Source organism: Jaculus jaculus, chromosome 5, assembly GCF_020740685.1.
Source record: "Jaculus jaculus isolate mJacJac1 chromosome 5, mJacJac1.mat.Y.cur, whole genome shotgun sequence".
Classification (NCBI taxonomy): Eukaryota; Metazoa; Chordata; class Mammalia; order Rodentia; family Dipodidae; genus Jaculus; species Jaculus jaculus.
In genome coordinates this window covers 154,900,883-154,923,524 of record NC_059106.1, presented here as the reverse complement: position 1 = coordinate 154,923,524, position 22,642 = coordinate 154,900,883, and the positions used below count along the sequence as shown (strand labels likewise).

At 37.8% G+C, this 22,642-nt stretch overlaps 1 protein-coding gene across 1 annotated transcript; it reads right to left on the bottom strand.

Annotated features, from left to right (window-relative positions):
- Positions 1 to 20,774: 20,774 nt before the first annotated feature.
- On the bottom strand, positions 20,775 to 20,954 carry LOC123460627 (keratin-associated protein 20-2-like). Its single transcript, XM_045148888.1, has one exon. The coding sequence runs from the start codon at positions 20,952 to 20,954 to the stop codon at positions 20,775 to 20,777; it is 180 nt and encodes a 59-aa protein (XP_045004823.1).
- Between the last annotated feature and the right edge of the window lie 1,688 nt (positions 20,955 to 22,642).

Here is a 22,642-nt window from a genome sequence, read left to right as displayed (position 1 = left end):
TCTGTTTCATGTATGCACACAGGTGATTGCTAAAAATATTGGGAGCATGGTTTAGCATTAATTTTATTCATAGTGCAGTTTTAACCACAGGAGTTATGGCCAAATGGAGTGCTAGTTGTACAAACACTCATTTATATGTATCTCTCACATTTTCACTTTTCTTAGAGCAACAGAAAAGTTAAATAAGGCAGCACGTGTGCTTTGTAAGCCCTTCCCATAACATGTACATGCCTCAACACACACACACACACACACACACACACACACACACACACGAGAAAAATATATGAACATCAACAACAAAACACTTGCAAAATATTTATTGGAAAGAGAAACATAATTTTTTTCACATCTAAGCCACAATAAGTGGTGAAGTAACTTATAAAATGCAAATATTTTATGGGAAGGAAGGCATTCTATGTGACTTCAGCCAGTCATGTTGCTGCATGAAGGAACTTAAGTGAAAATTCTGTAGAATGGCATTTTCACTGGTGAGGAAGAGAAGCAAGTGACTTATGAAGCACCCTGGGACGACATCAGTATTGCAGTCGGAGGAGGCATACTGGTCGAGTGACTGTACAGAAGTGTCTTAGCAGAATTCAAAGGCAACATGGGTGGCAGCAGCTACACACAACCCACCGCAGCTGCAGCCACAGCCCAGACCACCATGGTAGTCTGTGTAGCAGCACTTGTCAGGAGTGGGAGTTCAGTAGAGGAGTAGAGGAATGTTTCTCTTCGTTTAAATGACATTGTTTGCATGCACCATGGCCTATTATACACAGCCAGTGTGGGTGGGGCAACTGCTGGTATATTTGGCCTTGTCATTTGGAATAACTTCTACTAAAAAAAAACAAAAATCCTGAATTTTTTTATTTACATGACCAAAGAGAGGTCTTATAAATAAGATTGCTTTGCTATTGTACTGGGTCTCAAAGCTAAATCCCATCACTCCATAAGACATTTCCCTCTGTTTTGAAAAGCATTTGTTCTGGGCATGACTAACTTAAGGTGGATGATAAGCTGTCAGTCTTTTGCCACTCCCACACGGTACTAGTTCTGGAAGCTTAAGGACTGCATTTCTACAAGTGATGTAGAAAGAAGATGCTCCATGAAATCTCGTGATGAGAGAGACTTGAGATTTCAAGGACAGTAGAAACATGACAGAGGACCTCTCCAGTCTTGGCTTCCCTCACAGGTAAGAGCCCACTCTGTCATGATAATGACAGCGATTGAAGTGTCTTTTAAAAGACCTATGCTATTTTATTTTTATTGCCAATATTTACCAAGTGTGGCATGCAGTTTTACTCCTAAAATCGATTCTATAGATTTCTTTACTAAAAATAACCTCAGTTTCTCAGAGGGCAATGTACGAACTGAGACTTTATATTGGTGAAGTAATGAATATGTGAAAATAATAAGAAAATTGAGTGGGCCGTTAGTTGTTTGCAGAGGCATTTCTCATGTTTAGGATGGACTCATAGATAACCTTTATAGATATAGCCATCACTTTTCCACAGGAATTACACCTAATACACACCCCAAAGTAATGCATGTGTGATTCAGGATCTGGTCACTATTAAAGTTATCTGGAATTGTTACTCTTGAATTCTAGCCCTTCTAATGTATGATCAAAATAATTATAATTGGTATTTCCTTGCTTTAATGGGGCTCTTTACTGCTTGTTTTTCTCTACTGCAGAATCCTTATTAAAATTTTAGCCACTTTAAATTGTTTTGTTTCTCTCTAGTAATTTGTAGATGTATTTATTTATTTATTTTGCTTTAAGACATGGTGCTCTATCAGATATATAGCCTGGGTATTTTCTTGACAATTGAGTTTTCAGTCTTTCAAAAAACAAAAAACAAAAGAAGAAGAAGAAGAAGGAGGAGGAGGAGGAGGAGGAGGAGGAGGAGGAGGAGGAGGAGGAGGAGAAGAAGAAGGAGAAGAAGGAGAAGAAGGAGAAGCAGCAGCAGCAGAAATACCCAGAAATTGAACTAGAGAGATGGCTCAGTGAGAACTGCATTCATCCAAAAGTATAAGGGCCTGAATTAGAATTCCAGCACCCATGTCATATAGGGTAGATACGATGGTCCACCTTTAATACCAGTGCTAGGGAAGTGGTGACAGGAGGTCACTGAGGCAAGATGATTAGCTAAACTATTGGATGAGCTAATAAGGTGATGCAATCCAGGAAGATTCACGATGTCAACCTGTGGACTCCACATGACCTCTCTACACATCCAGACATATGTGCCTTGCCTACATATGTGCAAGCACACGTGCACAAATGCACACATACCAGACACACACACACACACATGCAAAAAATTTATGAATCCTAGGTTTGTAAAATATATTTTATTTATTTATTTTCTCTATTTGCGAGGGGAGAGAGATAAAATGAGAATGACAGAGCCTTTTGCCACTGAAATCTAATTCCACGTGCATGCACCACTTTGCTTATCTGGCTTCATGTGGGTACTGGGTAACCAAATCTGCGCCATCAAGCTTTGCCAGCAAGTGCTTAAAATGGCTAAGCTATCTGTCCATCTTTGAATCCTATATTTTAAGGTAATATAATTTATGAATTCTTTTCATGGCTAGTGCCCTTTCCATCCCGTTGGAGAAATATTTCCCACTTCAAATGAATATTCTTGCATCTTATTTTAGAGTAATGAGTAACTTTAGATGTGTTTTCTTCCATACAAATGTCAAGTCAATTTAACACAAATTCTTGTTAAATCAACCATCACATTCTGTCCTGTATTATTATTCTAGTAACATAAATATGATATATATTTTTATGATATATACATATATATCTTACAGATTCAAGGAGGGATGATTTATCATGGCATAAAAATATGGCTCACTTCATTATACATGAATAGCAGAGAAAGAACAGCCAGGATCAGCAAGCATGAGCTGACTCTGAACACACACCTAAGGCTGAGACCAAGACCTGACCCCAGTTAAAGAACTCTTTCAGCAGGGTTCTGCCTGGTGAAGGCTAAGTAGGAAGTTTGGGGGCCATTTACATGCAAACCATCATAGACTATCTTCTTTTCATCAGTCCACATACTTATTTTTGTGTCAGAACTACCTGACTTCATATGCAGAATAATGTATTTCGTTTTTAAATAATGCCAAGTATGCATGTCTTTTCCCAGTATCTGTACCATTTCTCTCCCTGTTTTCTCTATTTCATTGTCTATGTGTCTCTTCACTTTTTCCTCCCTCCCTCTCTCCATCTCTCTGTTGTTCTCTCTCCCTCCCTCCCTGATCAATAACTAAGACTTGCAGTATAAAGCTGAGTGAAAGTTTTATTAGTGCTCATTTTGTTATTAACTGAGCTTAGACCATTAAGAATACTTAGTGTGAGTGTGACATATGTTGTTGATTTTATAAACATGTCACTGATTGAACTGTAGAAGGTATTTTCAAGTGTTACTTTATTAGCATTAAAAAAAACTCACATGGGCTGGGGAGATGGCTTAGCGGTTAAGCGCTTGCCTGTGAAGCCTAAGGACCCCAGTTCCAGTTCGAGGCTCCATTCCCCAGGTCCCACGTTAGCCAGATGCACAAGGGGGCGCACGCATTTGGAATTCATCTGCAGTGGCTTGAGGCCCTGGTGTGCCAGTCTCTCTCTCTCTCTCTCTCTCTCTCTCTCTCTCTCTGCCTCTTTCTCTGTCTGTCGCTCTCAAATAAGTAAATTAAAATAAAAAACCAAAAAATAAAACCCTCACATGTCTCTAAAACAGCAAACAAATGCAAAATAAATATTGAGATTGTATTATCATGAAGTTTCTTTGATGTGATAACCACATAATGAACAGACAACCTACAGAATTTGAGAATACAAATGTAAATTATTCAACTGATGAAAGATTGATTCCCAAAGTATATAATTAACTTTTAAAAAGGTAGCAGCAATAAACATAATCTGATTTGCAATGGGCAAATGATGGATTATACATTCTAAGAAGGTGTAAATGCACTTTATCAACAAATACATGAAAAATATTGATTCTATTAACCATTAGATTATACTATAAACTATGTTAAGCTATCATCTCATTACAGCCTATTGGCCATGATGTATACACAGGACAACAAAATCTGGTAATAATGATGGGAATGGAGAATTCATATGCACAATATTATTGGCTATGATGTGTAAGACAAAGGACAACAAAGTATGGTAAGAATGACGTGAAAGAACTCTTATACACCATGTTTACATTAGAACATATTGTGCCGTCACTCTGGAGAATCAGATGGAAGTTATTTACAGTCTCAGAATTGTTCCCTCAGTAAAATACAGCCTTGTCACTACTACGAACATAAAAGAAATGATGGTAGCATACCAAAGAAATATCTGCTTTCCTGTGTTTATTAAAGTGATAGTCACAATAGTTAAGATAGAGAGTCAACCCAGGTATCTACTATGTACATGTATATATAGAGAATGGAACTGGAGGATATTAAGTTAAAAAAATAAGCCAGGTCCAAAAAAACAAACACTATAGAGTTTCTTCAATATATGGAAACTAAAAATCTAAATGTAAGTTAAGTTAAAAATAGAAAAATGATTACTAGAAACTGGGAAGTTTGGGGAAGGAATAAATTAGGTTAAATATTGGGTGCAACATCAACAAACACACAGAAAAAAAAGTTCTGGTGTTCACAGCACAATGCAGTGATTACAGTTCAGGATAAACTATTTTTAGTTTATGATGATCCAGAAAACAGGAGTTTAAAGGGTTCATGAGTCAGTGACTGAGAAAACAATGCTAATTACTCTGTTTTGATTTATATATGTCATGTGTATGCATTATAATATAACATTTACACCATTATTATGTCCAATTAATACATATTAAAATTTGACAAATGACTATTGATTTTCTCAAGTTTTATTAATCTATTCAGATTTTTCATTAGTGTTATGGATTTCATTATCTGAATCACTGGAAAGTATACCAATATGGAATTTAGCAAGGTTGAAATGTTACTCCTAAGCCTTAGTTTGGTCATATATCATCTCAAATTTTAAAGCAATATTACCAAAATATTTCATTTCTTTTAAAATTCTTTCTACCTTTGTATTTGTCCGTAAGTTTTTCTTTTTCCAAGTTACCACAATTATTGATATAATTATAGTACTTTTGTTCGTATGTGTTCCCGGAATTTATGTTGCATGGAATTCTTTCTTTTCTTGAGTTCAAGATTTTCTTGTAAAGTTGTGGAATAGACAGGGAAGGAGAGGGCATCACAAACAAGAAGAGAGAGATAGAGAGAATAGAAGACAACATGTGCCTGACATTTTTTTTTTTCAAGGTAGGGTCTCACTCTAGCTCTGTCTGACCTGGAATTAACTCTGTATTCTCAGGGTGGCCTCAAACTCACAAAAATCCTCCTACCTCTGCCTCCCAAGTGCTGGGATTAAAGGCATGCACCACCATAACTGGCTAAAATTTCCTAAGTAATAATTATTCTCACCGGGTGTGGTGGCACATGCCTTTAATCCCAGCACTTGGGAGGCAGAGGTTAGGAGGATTGCTGTGAGTTCAAGGCTAGCCTGAGACTACAGAGTGAATTCAGGTCAGGCTGAGCTAGAGTGGGACCCTATCTCAAAAAAACAAAAACAGGGCTGGAGAGATGGCTTAGCGGATAAGCGCTTGCCTGTGAAGCCTAAGGACCCCGGTTCGAGGCTCGGTTCCCCAGGTCCCACATTAGCCAGATGCACAAGGGGGCGCACACGTCTGGAGTTCGTTTGCAGAGGCTGGAAGCCCTGGCACGCCCATTCTCTCTCTCTCCCTCTATCTGTCTTTCTCTCTGTGTCTGTTGCTCTCAAATAAATAAATAAATAATTTAAAAATATTAAAATATATATAATTATAATTATTATTATTCGCTTGCTGGGGAAATGTCTCAGTAAGTATTCATGCTTTCTGGGGGAGTATGAGCACTGTAGTGTGGATTTTCAGAACCTATACAAATGTTGGGCATTGTTATCCCAGTGCCCAGACAGTGGAGACATGGAGATCCCTAGGGAAAGCTTGATACCTAGGCAAGCTCAGTCAAGCTGTGGGTTCAATGAGAGACCTATCTCAATAAAAGTAAGGTGTAGAGCCATAAATGGAGACACCTGAGTTTGACCTCTGGCCTCTACATATGTACACACACACACACACACACACACACACACACACACATGCCCACATTGCTTATATGCACCTACAGACATACACACATGAACATACACACATACATTATTGCACATGTAAAAATTCTTCTCTTTAACTGATATCTGCCATTTAATTTTCCTGTTCATTCTTGTCTATGTTATATGTAACTATGTGTAATTGCTCAGATGACATTCCACTTTCAGTGGTTTCCTCGGTGAGTGGAGAATGAAGAAAATCTTGATTCAATTAAAAATGTTTTAATTTCTAATACAAGTTCTGGCTATTAATACTACCTGAGTCAGTGATATAGAACAGAACTCCTGGTCGACATGTGTAGAGATTGTGGAGAGGCTCTTTGCTGCAGTCTTTTCACTATTTGTCTCTTGCTGTTTGCTTCTGGTACTGGGGACTAAACACAAGTCTTTACACATGCTTGGCATTCACTCTAACCACTGAGCTACAGCCCCAGCTCAAATAATTCATTTTCCAAAACTTTCAACAATTTATTCATAACTTTTAATTACTTTAAAGAATTGCACATGTATGGCTTCTAGGTAGTTCTGGGTATCCAACTGTGGACTTACCCACATGCTATGTGAACACTTCAGTGCTGAGCACAAGATTGACAGCTAGAGCCAGAGTCAGCAGCCAGAAGGCCTGGCAGACGTTATTCCCTCTTTTTCTCCTTTTATTGTACAGGAGCGATAAGAAGAATGTGATGTAGCAGAAACAATTTGCAATCACAGGAGTACAGCATTGTCAGGAAATTACAAGCAGCATGTGCATGGGAATGGTGTCATTTATGCAGGCAATATATCATTTAAAATCATAATATATGAGAATAACAATTTAGCCCTATCAGATTTAGATAATAGGAGCCACAGCACCAGATGTAAAATGTTATATATGAGCTATTTTAAAAGAAATATCCACTGGACAATAGCATTAGAAATTTTTGTTATAAGTTAAATTAAATTAAATTATTTTAAAGAGTAAAGTGTAACCTGGAAAAAAAATCCAATGTACTACTCATATTATCCAACTGTTAGCATTTCACTATGTGTTTAGTGCTCTCTCTTTCTCTTTCTCTGCTACCCTTTCTCTTCTCTCTTTCACGCATCTCCCTCCTCCTCTGACCTTCCTCATGAAATCAGTAGCACTTGCATATCCTTTAATGTAACTAAATATTGATAATGCCACACTTCCTAATGTGGATACCAAAGAGATATCACATTGACTTTACAATTCTAGGGCTCAGGATCTTCTGAAAAAATTCTGACACATGTTGGTTGTCATCTATTGGAGTTTGAAAGAATGGCCCCTAATAGATTAACCTGATTTTTAAATCTCCAGCTGCCTGGCTGGAGGAGCTATCACTGTGGGGAATGCTCATGCCCAGCCCTAAGGTGTGTTTGGGGTGGATCTGAATTCCAGCCTAGATATGCAGAGCTCTGCCTGGGTTCCTGGAGTGTGCTTGCTTGTGCTGCTGGTGGTGACTTTTCTCTCTCTCTCTGCATGATCTGTGTAAAGGGGGCAGGTTCTTCTGCCATTGTGGAACTTCTAGCTTTGTAAGCTTCAATAAATTACCTGACCCCCATAACTGCATCTGGTCTGGAAATTCATCCCAGCAATCTGAAGGTGACTGAAACATCACCTTTTGTTTTAATGGTCTCCTACGGATACGGTAAATGCTGCTCAAGAGCATAGTCATGGGGCCAGTTTTCCTTTTTTTTAAAGTTATTATGCTTATTTATTTGAGAGAGAGAGAGACAGAGAGAGAAAGAGGGAGAGAGAGCAAATAATGGGTGTGCTAGGGCTTCCAGACACTGGAAATGAATCCCTGATGCATGTGCCACCTTGTACATTTGGCTTTATGTGGGTATTGGGGGATTGAAGCTGGGTCCTTTGGCTTTGCCAGCAATCACTGTAACCACTAAGACATCTCTTCATCCCTGGACTCATCTCCCTTTTTCTTAAGATGGAACAGACTTTGTGTAGGTGAAGAAAGACTTGTACTCATGGAAAGTCTAAACTACCACTTAGAAATGGCTATGCTTAAGATTTTTCCTTTAGGTCAAATGTAGCTGTATGTGTTATTTGCTACTGAGCAAATAATTCCATGGGAGGAAGATACATTGACTAGGAAATATGAAGATCACTGTGAGAATTAAAATGGAGTTAATTCAGTCATGAAGCAGGTATATACAGAGCATCCCTAAGTCATGTTTTATGTGTGTAGATTGGAAAATTGAATATCTTGACAGGTCTAAGATATAACTTTATTAACTAATATACTTTAAATATATTTTTATTTATTTGCAAGGAGAGAGATATAACAGAAACAGGCAGAGAGAATTTGTGTACTGCAAACAGATTCCAGATGTTTCACTTTGTGTATCTGGCTTGTGTGAGTACTAGGGAATCAATCAAACTCAGATCCTCAGGCTTTGCAGGCAAGCGCATTAGCCACTGAACAATCTCTCCAGCCCCACCAACCACTTTTAACTATAGAATTTTTCTCCAAATCTAGTGACATATAAATCTTATGTCTTTACTTTTCCAGGTATGACCGAAAGGTTAAATGGGATAGAACGTGTCTGAATATAGTACTTTACACTGATTCTAGGTAGAATTCCCCCTTTTGGCCTTGCAAGCAGCATCCTTTCAGACTTCCATTGAACCATTCAACTGATCTAAACAAGTGAATGTGTTTCTGTCTTATTTCCTCCAGGTGCCTCTGAACAAAATATGTGCACCTCAACACCCTTTTATAAATGACAGGTAAAAGTGATTGTGCACAGTGTTTGTCAGTGATGGAAAATGTTCACTGAAAAACAAACTTTAAGTTTTTCATGTTGAAGATGTAAAAATACCATGATTAAAGAAGGTATATGATGTCCTTGCTAAACATGTTTATGAATTGGGAGCTGTCATGATACTTTGGTCAATCAAGTTGAAACATCCTGTAATAAAATATTAAAATAAACATGGCAACGGCCTAGAGTAAATTTTTATGAGGCCAAGAGAAATAGGGTGCTTACAAGAAGAATGATGGAAGATAACTTGGAAGAATGGGAGGAAGAGCTTACTGGTTGAATAGCTCCAGAAGTTTCTCAGGAGACTTCATAGGACCAGTATCTGGCACAGGATCATGGGCTACAGTGGTGGGATCCATTCCTGCCACAGCCACAGCCTAAGTCACAATAGTAATTGACTTGGTTGATCATGCCTTTAGAGTGCATGGTTCAGTTGAGGAACAGATGAACAATTTCAGGCATTATGAATTTCACTGTGGTATTTTGAGTTAGATGTCCCCCATAAACTCATGTGTTTGGAACACTCACACCCCAACTGGTGGCAGTTTAGCTGGTGGAGCCACAGGAGGAGGTGTGTTGCTAGGATCAGGATTTGGAGGTATGATAGCCAGTTGTTTCCTTGCTAGGGCTCAGCTCACTCTCTTGCTGCTGTTTTTCACCTGCCATGGCAAAAGAGATGTTTAGCCTTTGCTCTACTACCCTTTCTCTGTCATCATGAAGCTTCTCCTTGAGACTGTAAACCAAAACAACCTATTTCTCCCCATGGGCTGCTTTTGGTCAGATGTCATGTCTCCAAACATGGAGGTAACTACAACAGTCACCATCTTCCCAAGGCTTTTTGTACACTTCCCATGGTGGGAGCCATGAAGATCAGACAGGTGTTATCCTAATATTTTACATGAATTTGCATTTTATGATTTTTTGGGATCTTACAGTTATTAGGCATACAGAATCCTTCATAGTGAAAAATCCTTTGCATTTCCAGGATTTCCACTACCAGAGTAGGTATCATTAACAGGGAACCTTTGTTATATTTGGGATTACCGAATATGAAACTATGCTTTTACTAGCATAATATCTATGACTAGTTTGCACAGTGGCACATTTTTCTCATATCCTTAGTTATTATGGTTTTGTTGTTATATTTTCATGTCATAATGAGATATTATTTATAAATGTTTCTATTTGGACATGTGAGCACATGACTCGGATATTAATGGAGTTACAATGCAGCCAGTTAGCTTTTGGGTTCTAACATGAGTTTTGCTAGAGCAGAGCTTGCAGTGATAGAGTTCGGGTACTTATATGCCCCTTTATTGTTTTGATTCTGTCTCTTCTTTCACCTTGATGTGTGTTATTATTCAATAATCTATCCATGTTCTAGATGACTTATCACTTTTTTAAAAAAAAAAAATTTTTATTTATTTATTTGAGAGTGACAGACAGAGAGAGAAAGAGGCAGAGAGAGAGAGAGAATGGGTGCACCAGGGCCTCCAACCACTGCAAATGAACTCCAGACGCCTGCGCCCCCTTGTGCATCTGGCTAATGTGGGTCCTGGGGAATCGATCCTCGAACTGGGATCCTTAGGCTTCACAGGCAAGTGCTTAACCGCTAAGCCATTTCTCCAGCCCGACCTATCACTTTTTCACTACTGATACCTTGGTTTTCCCTGGGATGTGTATGCTCAGTCTCTCCGGAGGATGAGGAACTTATACATATGTCAACTGCACTGGTATCAGTGCTGCGGCAAAGGCTGTAATACTGTCAATGACTATTGCGGTATAGCAATGAGATCTTTCTCTCTGCTCCCTTCTGTACACATCCCCTTGCCCACCAAGCCTCTGTCTGGCAGTAACATGGATGTGGTCAGAGAATACAAGCAACCCCTCAGCCATGTGCTGATCTTGACTGACTATCCATTCAGTGAGTGGCTTTGTAGAGCTTTCTAAAGCTATTTCCAAATTCTGTACTTTATGGCAACTATTTAAATTTCATGCATGAATTTCACAGTCTCAGACATTAGGAAGCAGATTATGATGTGATAATGAAACAAAACAGAAACACGATAGCTGAATCCTGAAGGCCCTGGATTTTCTGTTGGCAATGACATGCCATATCTCCTCTTTCTAATATATTCTTTAACAGGTTCGACTTTCCCATACTAGATGTTAGACTGTTTAGTAATAGGTTTTTTTTTTTTTTTTTTTTGGTTTGTCAAGGTAGGGTCTCACTCTAGCTCAGGCTGATCTGGAATTCACTATGTAGTCTCAGGGTTGCCTTGAACTCATGGCGATCCTCCTACCTCTGCCTCCCAAGTGCTGGGATTAAAGGTCTTTGCCAACACGCCTGGCTGCCATAGGTTTTCTTTTCATTCATAGGAATTTGAGTAAGAAAGGGAACTGGATGGTAATACTGCATCCACACTTTACATCCGTATCAAGAAGATGCACAACTTTTGGCATAGGTGAAATGTTTTTAAATTATTATCTCTGTGTATACATACTGGGTATGTGCATGGGTGTGGTGTGCATTTCTGTCTGTTTGTTCTTGTGGGGGTTAAAAGATAACCTCATGTGTCAGTCTTTACCTTCCACATTGTTTGAGACAGGGTCTCTTGTTCAAAACTGCATATGTCAGACTAACTGGTTGGTAAGCCTATGTGAGGATTCTCTTATCTCACTCTCCCATCTCAGTAATGGAAAATGGGATTACAGTTGCTCACAATGGCATATTGCTTTATCAAATTTTGGGATCTGAACTTTAGTTGTCAGGGCTGCACAGCACTGAGCTATCTCCCAGCTTCATATGTGAATTTTTTAAACTATATTTCCCAGAGAAACACTGCCCTACATTAGACAGGAAGGGGGTGATTTTTAATATCTATTCACTTTGGTTTTTGAAATTCACATTTAGCAAAAATAAAAGTGGGTTGTGAATGCACAGACCTGTTCATGATGTTGGCTCCTATGGCCATCCCATGGTTGCATAAAACATCATTAATGTGGTGTTATGGTTTGCATAATGTTGTGTGCCCAAAACAATAATGTTGTAAAGTGTTGGTCTCCAGTGAAATGTCATTATAAGTGATGAAACCTGGCATAGGTGGAAACTACTAGGAAATCTTTGGGCTTTTGGGGACACTTTTTTCTTGGGGAATATAAAATCCTGGTTTCTCTTTCTTCTTATCTTTCACATCCTGACCATGAAATTAGCAGATATGCTCCCACCATGTGGTACCTCATCACAACCCAAGAGGCAATATGGTTAATTACTTTGGATTTCATAATTAAAATCAGAGCTAAGGTAAAACTTTTCTTTCTTTTAAAGTAGATTATATTATGTATTTTGTTATAATGACAGAAAGCTGACCAGAGAATATGAACACTATATGATTTTACTGTCAAATATACCATCTCTGGGCTGGAGAAATGGCTTAACTGTTAAGGCACTTTCCAGCAAAGCCAAAGGACCCAGGTTCATTTCCTCATGATTCACGTAAACCAGATGCACACAGTAGCACATGTGTCTAGAGTTCATTTGCAGTGGCTGAGGGACCTGGCATACCCATTCTCTCTTTATTTGCATCTCTCCCTTTCTGTTTCTTTCTCTCTCAAATAAATAAACATAAAAATAAAATATTTTAAAAGTACCATATCTTTTGTTTTTTTTTTTTTTTAACCAACTGGCTTCACAGTTAAACCTTTCCAACTTGTATCTCTACATACATTGAAAGCACTTTCCAAATTTAGTACAAAACATTTTTTCACTGGAAACTCTTCAATGGCACTACATTAAGATAATATTGTAGAAGTTTTTGCAGTAGAAATATGATTTTCAAGAGAAATGTGGGAATTAATGAGGTTATAATGAAAGGAAAGTGAGATATATTTTATTATTCTATAATTGTAGAAAATGAACACTGTGATGAAGATATCAACAAAAAGCAGGGGTGGTATGGTGTCGGGGTGAATTGAAGGGCAAGACAGCCATCACCTGGCCTAGTGTGACAGAACAGAATAGAATCTGCTATGCCATGAAGGTTGTGAATGGAAATGGATGAGGTGATGCAATATAATAGTCCACAGCAGTCCATACACAAGAAAATAAAAAGAGAAACATAAAAGTGGAAAAGGAATCTGTTGGGATTTAGAAAGATTATAGTGAAAAAGGATCAGATGACAGGGTCAAAAGGTAAGGGAGGGAACTTAGCAAGGTGGATTAGTGTTTAAGGCACATGCCTGCAAAGCTTAAGGACCCAGGCTTGATTCCCCATTACCCACACAAGCGAGATGCACAAGATGGCACATTCATCTGGAATTCATTTGTAATGGCTGGAGGCCCTGGAATGCCCATTTGCTCTATTTGGCTCTTGTCTCTCCCCACTATCTCTCTCAAATACATAACTAAGTGAAATATTTTAAATATCTTAAAATAAATTAAAAATACATTTCATAAATGTATAAAATCTACTAATAAATAAAATATGTATGCTACCTTAATTGGCACATATGTTTCATGTCATAATGTCATCTCTAGCTGAGTTAGAAAAGCATCCGCATCATAGAAACTACAGTGTGGCTCACTTTGGGGTGTTGGAACCCAAGTCAAATGAAGAGAAAATTTGCCACACCCTTAAAATGTAAAGACATTTGAGCATTTATGTGGGATTGAAAACTGGCTTATTCATTTGGTTTATGTTACCAAAGCATATACTGGGTAAGGAGGGTCATCTTGACAGGGATAATGGTTTGGATCTTAATGTGTACATACTACATGATTAAATAAATAAAGATAAGTCAAGGACAGTGGGAGTCATTCACAATTGCTATAGTAATAACACCAGGAGTCATCAAAGAGAAACCTACTGTGAACATTGGGACATTGAAGTGATATAAGCAGTAATATATTTACTTATTTACCAACAAAACTGTAGCTATTTAAGGTGCATATTAATTCTGTGATGCATTTGTATTTTTGAGTTATTATCTCAATGGTCAATCAATCCATGGATATATGTACAGCTGTCTTCCTATTTTGTGGTGAGTACAGTTGGGATTTGTTCTTTTATGATTTGCTTTTGTAAGAAATCTAGAGTCTACCATACCATATTAACTAACCAGAAACCATGCCACACATATCGTCTGTAGAATTCACTCACCCTGAAGCCTAAATGAGGTCTAACTAATGGATAAAGCGAGGTTGATGTGAAAAAATAGACCATATTTTCTCTGTATGAGAAATGTACAGTGTAAGATTTTGTAAAAGTAACTCCCTATTATCATATGATACTCTCTATTTTCTTGCATTTATCACAAAAACTGGAATTGATACTCCTTAGGGCTTTTCTTTAGAACTATTTCAAGATACACTAGTGCAATGACAGCCTCTTGGACAAAATTGAACAAGATTGGTTAGTGAGAAGAGAAAGCCACACTATGAAATGAGTAGAAGTATCCAAGGTGAGTTTTTGTGTGAACTAATGCTTATTCTCCAGAAGATGGCCTGTAGTTGCTGCGTGGTCCTAATCAAATGAGGGACATAGTTCAGAACAGCGGGGAAAATATTTCTCACAACTTCTAGTGGATGAAAAAGCTAATATTCTTTCTACTGAATCTTTTCTTTCCTCAAATGTTATGAATATTTTTACAATTTCCATTTGGCACAATTAACATCATATTAATAAGTACCTAATATTATTAAGAAAATTCAATTCATAAAATATGTGAAAATTAGTGCCTACGTGGTAATTATGTGGAAAAACCAAATTTTATTTTTTAAATGAACGGCATTTTAAAATGCTTTATTAGTTTTAGGAAGATATTTACCTCTTCAGAGAAACAATTACAACCTCTCCGCATATAAAGCTGAGCAGATGTTTGTCATTAGCAGGCTTGTCCTCAGAGATCATTAGAGTATTCATTAGACAGAAACAAAAATTATTCTATTTGGTAGCACAAAAGGTGGAAGAAGCAAGGAATGGGAGAATATAATATTCCATTTTAATGTATAGATACAAATGCAACCTGCCTGTTTAAATTCATCATCGTTATCATCATAATTACCATCATCATCACCTCTGTGGGAAATGAAAAGTAATTAGATCCAGTATGCTTGAAGCAATGCAAAAGAGAAGGTAATACAATTTTGGTAATGTTTTAAGGCTACTGCTCTTCAGTGCATAAGTATTAAACGCCAATTAATGTTAGAATGCAATAAATAAAGAAATACTTTATTCTCTAGTGAAACACTATTATAATAAAGAATCAGTACTTTAAAGTCAAGAGAGATAAACATGGAATGCACAATATTTCCTTAACATAAACAAATAAAGGAAACAGAAAAAAGAGAACAAACACCACAAATGCAAACATTAACAATAGAATAATGTCACATTAAATCCCAAATCTATTAGTAATAGAGATAAATGCTTGAATGAAAATAGAGACATTGCTCACCTGAAAAAAGTAAAATACCTAGCTTTATAGTATGTCAAGTAGTCATAATTTTAATATTATATAACAAGATGCTGAAAGTAAAATCATAAAAGAATTATAGAACACACATCATTAAGCAAGATAAGAAAATTGCAACTGCATTAATATGAAACACAGTAGACTTTAAGGCAATAAGAATTACAAGATATAAAGAAGATGACATTATAATTATGCATAGACCAATCCATTAGGAAAATACAAGAAACTTTTATTCAATATGGTATAAATGTAATAGATACAAACAAAAATATATTAGGCAAAAATAAATAATTATAGTAGCATAAAATAAACATGAATCAGAATAAATGGAAAGATGAGCTTAAAAGAATAGAGCTAAGCAAGAACACAGGGCACCCAAACAATGCAATTTATGAACATGATAAAGGGATAAAAAAAGATAAATGAGCCCAAAACTAGAGAAAACACTTCTTAAGAATACACAGGATAATGTTATAAAATTTATCACAACCTAAGATATATGCAAGTGTCATTGTATTCCAGAGAACTTGGACAATTAATTGGATGTTCTTATATCACATAAATTAATTACAGACACCAATATTAGAAACTCAAGACCAGACAAAAATGCTTCAAATTCACTGATAGATTTAACTTTAGGAAAATCAAAGGGAAAATTAGGATGTTATGAATAAGCCATATGGACACCTACTTCTTTGGATAATGGTGTGTCCAGAAGACATAGATTGTTACTAGCAAATTTTCAGTGCCAGAGTTGGGATACTTTCCAGTACATTTTTAGCCAAGGAGGTCCCTGATTCCCAGGAACATTATAGGCCATTGCCAATGCTCATGGTTTCCCATCAGAACAAGATGGTAAGACCCTACTGCTGAAGACTCCACATGCTTTGGCTGCATGTCACTGAGAAACCAAGCTAGAACTGAGCTGAATACCTCCTCTCTGTGGACCAGCTGACAGAAAGCTGGAAAAAGCTATGCTGTATGCAGCCCTACGAGTGAGAGAAGTCATCAACAATGGTAAACAGCAGTGGACATTGCAAGCCTTAAAACTTGCAATAATGGCATGTCTGTTTGGGGAAACCAACTGCTCTATGACTGAAGTGGAGGCCCACTCCAGGGAGGGAACACGGGTCTGTTACTGAAAACCTATGTCATCCTTAGGGGTGTAATGACTGATGGTATCTGGATAACTGCATATATTATGAAAATAAGAATGATAACTCAGTATAAACCCCAAATAATAATTGTTGAGAGATATTAAAAACAATTCATTTTCTAAAGTTCAGTTCCCCTTGTGATGGTTTATATTTATTGTGAACTTGACAGGAGCTAGAATCAAATGTGAGGTATTATATAGATTAGATTAGCCCCTGTGCATGACTGTGAGGGAATTATTTGATTAGGTTAATTGGGGTGGGGTGACCCACCTTGACAGTGGGCAGGTTATACCATGAGCTGGGGGCCTGTATTATACAAAAAGGAGAGAATTGGCTGAGCACCACCATTCATTGCTCCCTGTTTCTCCACTGAGCTGAATGTACCTTCCTTACCATGGTGAACTGTAATGGGGACCTGTGAACTGAAATGAATCCTTCCTCCCTTAAACTGACTTTTGTCATGGAATTTGTTCCAGCAACAAGAAGTTGACCATCACAACTTTATTCACTTAGCTTTTTTCTTTGCCATTTCAGTCTCATTGATTTATTAGGTTCTGTTCTAATTTACATTACTCTTATTTCCTAGTAAGTTTTAGACTTTTATTACTAACATTTTGGAGTTTTATGTCAACTTGTCATGCATTTCATTTTCATATATGTAAACATTTGAAAAAATATTTAATATTTAAATCTAAAGGAATTTTATTGCTTACAAACAGCACTTATTTATAATGTCAATGAATTTCTTTTTCATGATTTTTTTCTGAATTTCCTATTTTTTGTCTAGAAACTGTCAATTTCTCTTTGAAATTGTTTTTGAAAATCATTTACATGTATATAATGTACTTTAATCCCTCATTTACCCTCTTATTTTTCCTTCTCCCATCCTTTAGAACTCACCTTCTTGCCATAATCCCCATTCAACTTCCATGTATTTTTTATTTTATTTATTTTTATTTATTTTTGACCCACTCAAAAATGAACATTGTAATAATTTGTCTGGAATTCTTTTTTCTTTATTAGTTATGTTCATACTTGGTGTATAGACAGCCATGTTGGTATCATTGTTAGCCTCCTTCCTGTCCTCCCTCCTCTGAAGGGATGCTTCTCATTGAGGAATGTGGGTCATGCATTGTGGCAGGAGCCATCAGTTATAGGGAAGAGGCAATGTCGATGTGCATAATGTCCCAACTTGTGACTCTAACAATCTTTCTGCCTCCACTTCTGCAAATTTCCCTGAGCCATGTTGGGTTAGTTTTAGGTCTACTTCAGTGATGAGGTCTTGGGAGCCTCTGTGTCTCTGGATATCTGGTTTGGGAGGAGATGAGTGTTCTCTGTGTCTATCTCCCTCACCCTTGTGCTGGTACCAGGTTCACCAAGAAAGCAGCACTCTTGCTCATTTCCCCAATTACTCTATGGTATCAGCTAGGGCCCTGGTGAGGGTGCGTTGAGCTGATTCTCTCCTCAGGTTCTGTGTTGATCTGAAAAATAGAAGCATATTCTCCAACAGAGAGTTAAGTCAGCACCAGATAAATGAAATAACCATTATTATTTCAGAGAGAATTTAATAGATGAAGGACCTCTTGTACCCCAAGATTTTTGGGAGCTTGATATTGGACAGCAAACTCAGTTTTGGGATATGGTTCTGTTTTGTTTCCCAGTTCCAGCTGTGGGTTACATTCCACTGAGAGGATCCATTAGCCAATTCAATTGCAGTTAGTTACCCACAATGGTGGTGTGCCACTGTTGCACTTGGGTGAGCATCACATCAGAATGTTTGCTGCTGAGTATCTTAGACCACGAGTTACTTGGACAGATGTTGGGCATTTTCCCCCAGTCACTCATGTATCCCTTCTGGCACTAGACAAGCTAACTGTCTGGGGGACTGACTCTCTTCCAGATTTCAGCCACGTCTCTCTAAGTTCTATACCAACAGATATGGTGTCTTCGGCAGTAGGGTCTTACCATTAACCTTTGGTGGGTACTCAAGTGCTCTGAAAGAAATCTGTCTTCATTTGGGAAACCTTGTAGGTCTCTCCGATCAACAGCTCATTGTGCATGTTAACACATCCAGGTACTCGGAGTTACAGGACAGTGCCAAGGGAAAAGAAGGAAGAAAAAGATAGGTAATATACAAGAGAAAGAGAGAAGAAGATAGAGAGGGGGGTGAGGGAGAGTGAGAAACAGAAGATTAAGGTTAGTCTTTATCATACCATTTCCAAGGTCCTTTGATTCAGGTGTTCCCTCTAAGGACCTGATGAAGGTTCAACATGTTAGTCTGTCTTTCAGTATATAAGATTTTATGGTAGCGGTTCCATGTGGGTCCAGTGTTTGGAAATTTTTATTTTTTAACTTCTAAGTGGGTTCTGTACCTTAGTGATTATTTTCTCATCACTTTTACACTGGCAAAATTTCTAGTAATTTTAAAGTGCTGTTTCATCTTTTAGGAAGCTGGCCACCACAACTTCAATATCTGTCCAACTCAGTATCTTCCCAGCACACTGTTATCATTGCACTGTGTTCTAGTGTCTCCAGAATGGTTTGCCATCCCTGGAGAACAATACCAAACTAATCACAAAACAAATAACAAAGAATAAATTCTGGTTATTTGTTTCAACAACCTGCATGCTCCTTGTTGCAGTCAGGTTCGCATTGCTGATAGAAATCACCAAACCAAAAGCAGCTAATGGAATAAAGGTTTATTTTGGCTTTCAGGCTCGAGGGGAAGCGACACGATGGCAGGGGAAATGATGGCATGAGCAGAGGGTGGACATCACTCCCTGGCCAACATAAGGTGGACAATAGCAACAGGAGAGTGTGCCAAACACTGGCATGCGGAAACCTGCTATAACACCCATAAGCCCACCCACAACAATACACTCCCTCCAGGAAGCATTAATTCCCAAATCTCTATCAGCTGGGAACCTAGCATTCAGAACACCTAAGGTTATGGGTGACACCTGAATCAAAGCACCATACTCCTTATGGTTTCTAGTATACACAGCTTTGGAATTTTAACTCAATTCTCAACAGTTGTTTCATCTTACAATAGTAGTGGTCCATTTATTTCTTTTTCCAGTAGTATTTCCCTTGTTAAGTGCCACCAACTTAAGTTTTTCAAATGAAGCATAAATACTTTAGGCATGGGAACAAGTTGATTCTGGGGTAAGTTAGTACACATAGTGGTATATATTTAATATACTAGACATCTGGTATAAGAAAAGATTCCTAGGTTAAGTTTTGACACTGAGAAAAATCTCATAATTTTGACAAATTTATTTTGCTAGTTAAAACACATAATTTTTTCCTAAAAATAATTAATTGCTATGTTTTAAAATTCCATTTGGCTGACATTACAGTAAGCCAAAGTGTTATTATTCTTGCTGACATTTTCAGGTTGATAAAGACATGAGTGATTTGTTTAGGCAGAAGTATTTTTAATTGAGAACCATTCACAGGGTCAGAGTTCTGACTGAGGTAACACCAGTGTTGCAAAAGGTACAAAGCACACAAAGATACATAATTTTTAATTATGTCATGTTAAATATAACCACCTTTTCAGAAAGTACCAATGTTTAACACTAGCGGTAAGAGTATAAGCAGTTACAAATTTAGGCAATATTAAAAGAAACTTTGTACATGATCGGTCAGAAAGATTCTGTGTTTTCTCTGTTAATTCTAGGTACCTGATACAACAACAAGCCAATCCTCTGATTCTCCTCTTTGTCTCTTTGTCTCTGTCTCTCTCTCTTTCTCTTTCCACCAAAAAGAAAATAAAAACATATGGGAACAAGCATAAGAAATAAACAAATATATGAGTGACCATTTAATGAGACTATAAGGAAGTAATACTTTAAAATAGAGTTTATTTTATAAAAGTAGTTCAATAACATAGATCGAAGTCAAATGAGATGATATTTTAAAGTATATTACAAACTTGTGTACATGCTTTCACACAATACAACTGAAAAAGAGCATTAAGATAGGCATGCTGAGTTTCATTATTATTCTGAGATATCTTACTATGAAGTCACAGTTTTGAAGAGATTTAAGAATTTATGATGTCAAGAACCTTGGAGGGACTTTCAGGAAGACAGCAGGTTATAGCCCACAAGCTGAGCATCTATAGCAAGTCCTCAGTAGAAGCCATAGGACCAGTACCTCCCACAGCACAGGGGGCGGCAGCAGAGGGAGCCATAGCCACCATAGCCCCAGCCATAGCCGCAGCCCAGGCCACCATAGCCACAGCCATAGCCGCAGCCCAGGCCACCATAGCCACAGCCCAGGCCACCGTAGTAGCTTCCGTAGTAACACATGGTGTCAGGAGTGGATGTTCAGGTGAGGATGAGCCGTAGGTTTCTTGTGTCTGGATGTCACTAACTGCCAAGTGCCTTTTATACACCTGGGGAGTTGACAGGAAAACCACAGGCATTGCAGTGTCACATATCACACTGCCGTGTTTCAGACAATGGCATGAGTGTCATGGTTCACCTGACAAACAAGGGCTGCATAACCCAGATAATTTTGTAATTATTTTGATTCCCAAGATCAAACCATGATGTGTCGAAAATTAACCTCTGGTTCTGTTTGAAAGATTTGCTGTCATTCTAATTTTAGTTCATGAAAGGTACATGCCCTGATTCTGTGGTAATTCATTGAAGTCCTATTTTTTAATCATTTGATATATTAAAATTTTTTTTTGAGAACTTTGTTATATATTACAATTTGGTCATCCTCTTATTTGATTATAGTCTTATGTCCCCCCCTCCCCCAACTCTATTCCACTGAGGGCCCTCCTCAGTGGGGTTATCAGTGGTAATCACTATGGAGTCAGTTTGTATGTGTGTGTAGGGGAAGAGAGGGACAATGCCTCAGAGTGCACCTCCCCACCCTCTGGCTCTTACATTCTTAATTTTTTTTTTATTAATTAGTCTTGTACTCAGTGAATACAGTCAAGTTGGTACCATTGTTAGCCTCCTCCATGTCCTTCCCCATCACCTTGGCCCCTCCTTGTTGAGATATATGGGCCCTCAGTTACGGGTAGGAGAAACATCTCTGCATATCATGACCCAACGAGTGGCTCTAACATTCTTTCCACCACCTCTTCCGCAAATTTTCTCTGTGCCATGTTGGGTTCATTTTTGGTCTGCTTCAGTGATAAGGTGTTGGGGGCCTCTGGGTCTCTGGATATCTGATTTGGTAGGAGTTGATTGTTCTTTGTGTCAATCTCCTTCACCCTTGGGCTGGCACCAGGTTCACCAGGAAAACAGAACCCTTGCCTGTTTTGCCTATTATTCTTAGTTTCAGCTGGGGCCCATTTGAGGCATGATGGAGTGGTTCTGTCCTTAGGATCTGCATCCATCTGAAGAAAAGAGAAGCAGATTCTCCAACCAAGAGTAGCTCCAGATAAATGGGATAACACTTATTTTTTTTTAAGAGAGAGTTTAGTAGGTGTAGGCCCTATTGTAGCCCATGATTGGTGGTAGCTTGATTATGGAGAGTGGGCTCAGTTTTGGATCTGGTTCTGACTTATTTCCCAGCTCCAGCTATGGGTTCCATTCCACTGAGTGGGTCAGTTATGCAAATCAAGAGTAGCTGGTTTCATGATTACCTCATATGAAGGAACTTATTTTGTGTTTTGCTTTTGATTTCTTGCCTTTGTTTGAACTTATGGAATGAATTAGATCTGGAGGGATATGTTTCCTGGTACTATTCATCAAAATGAGCTCAATATTGACTTTAACTTTCTTGGAAAGAAGTTATTATCATGGATAAACATATGCAGGATTTATGATGAATACATTATCTTTCTATATGTAGTTTCATAGTTCCAGAAAATAAGGAACAGATTTACCAGCAGAAATAATATATATACTGTTTCTTCTATTTTGGGTAAATTTAAAAATATTAAACGTATAGTTTTGAAAAGCAGCATGGTTGAGTTAGGCATGCCAGCATCAAATCATGTTCTTAACTATAAAATCAAGGGTCACATTTGCCCTCA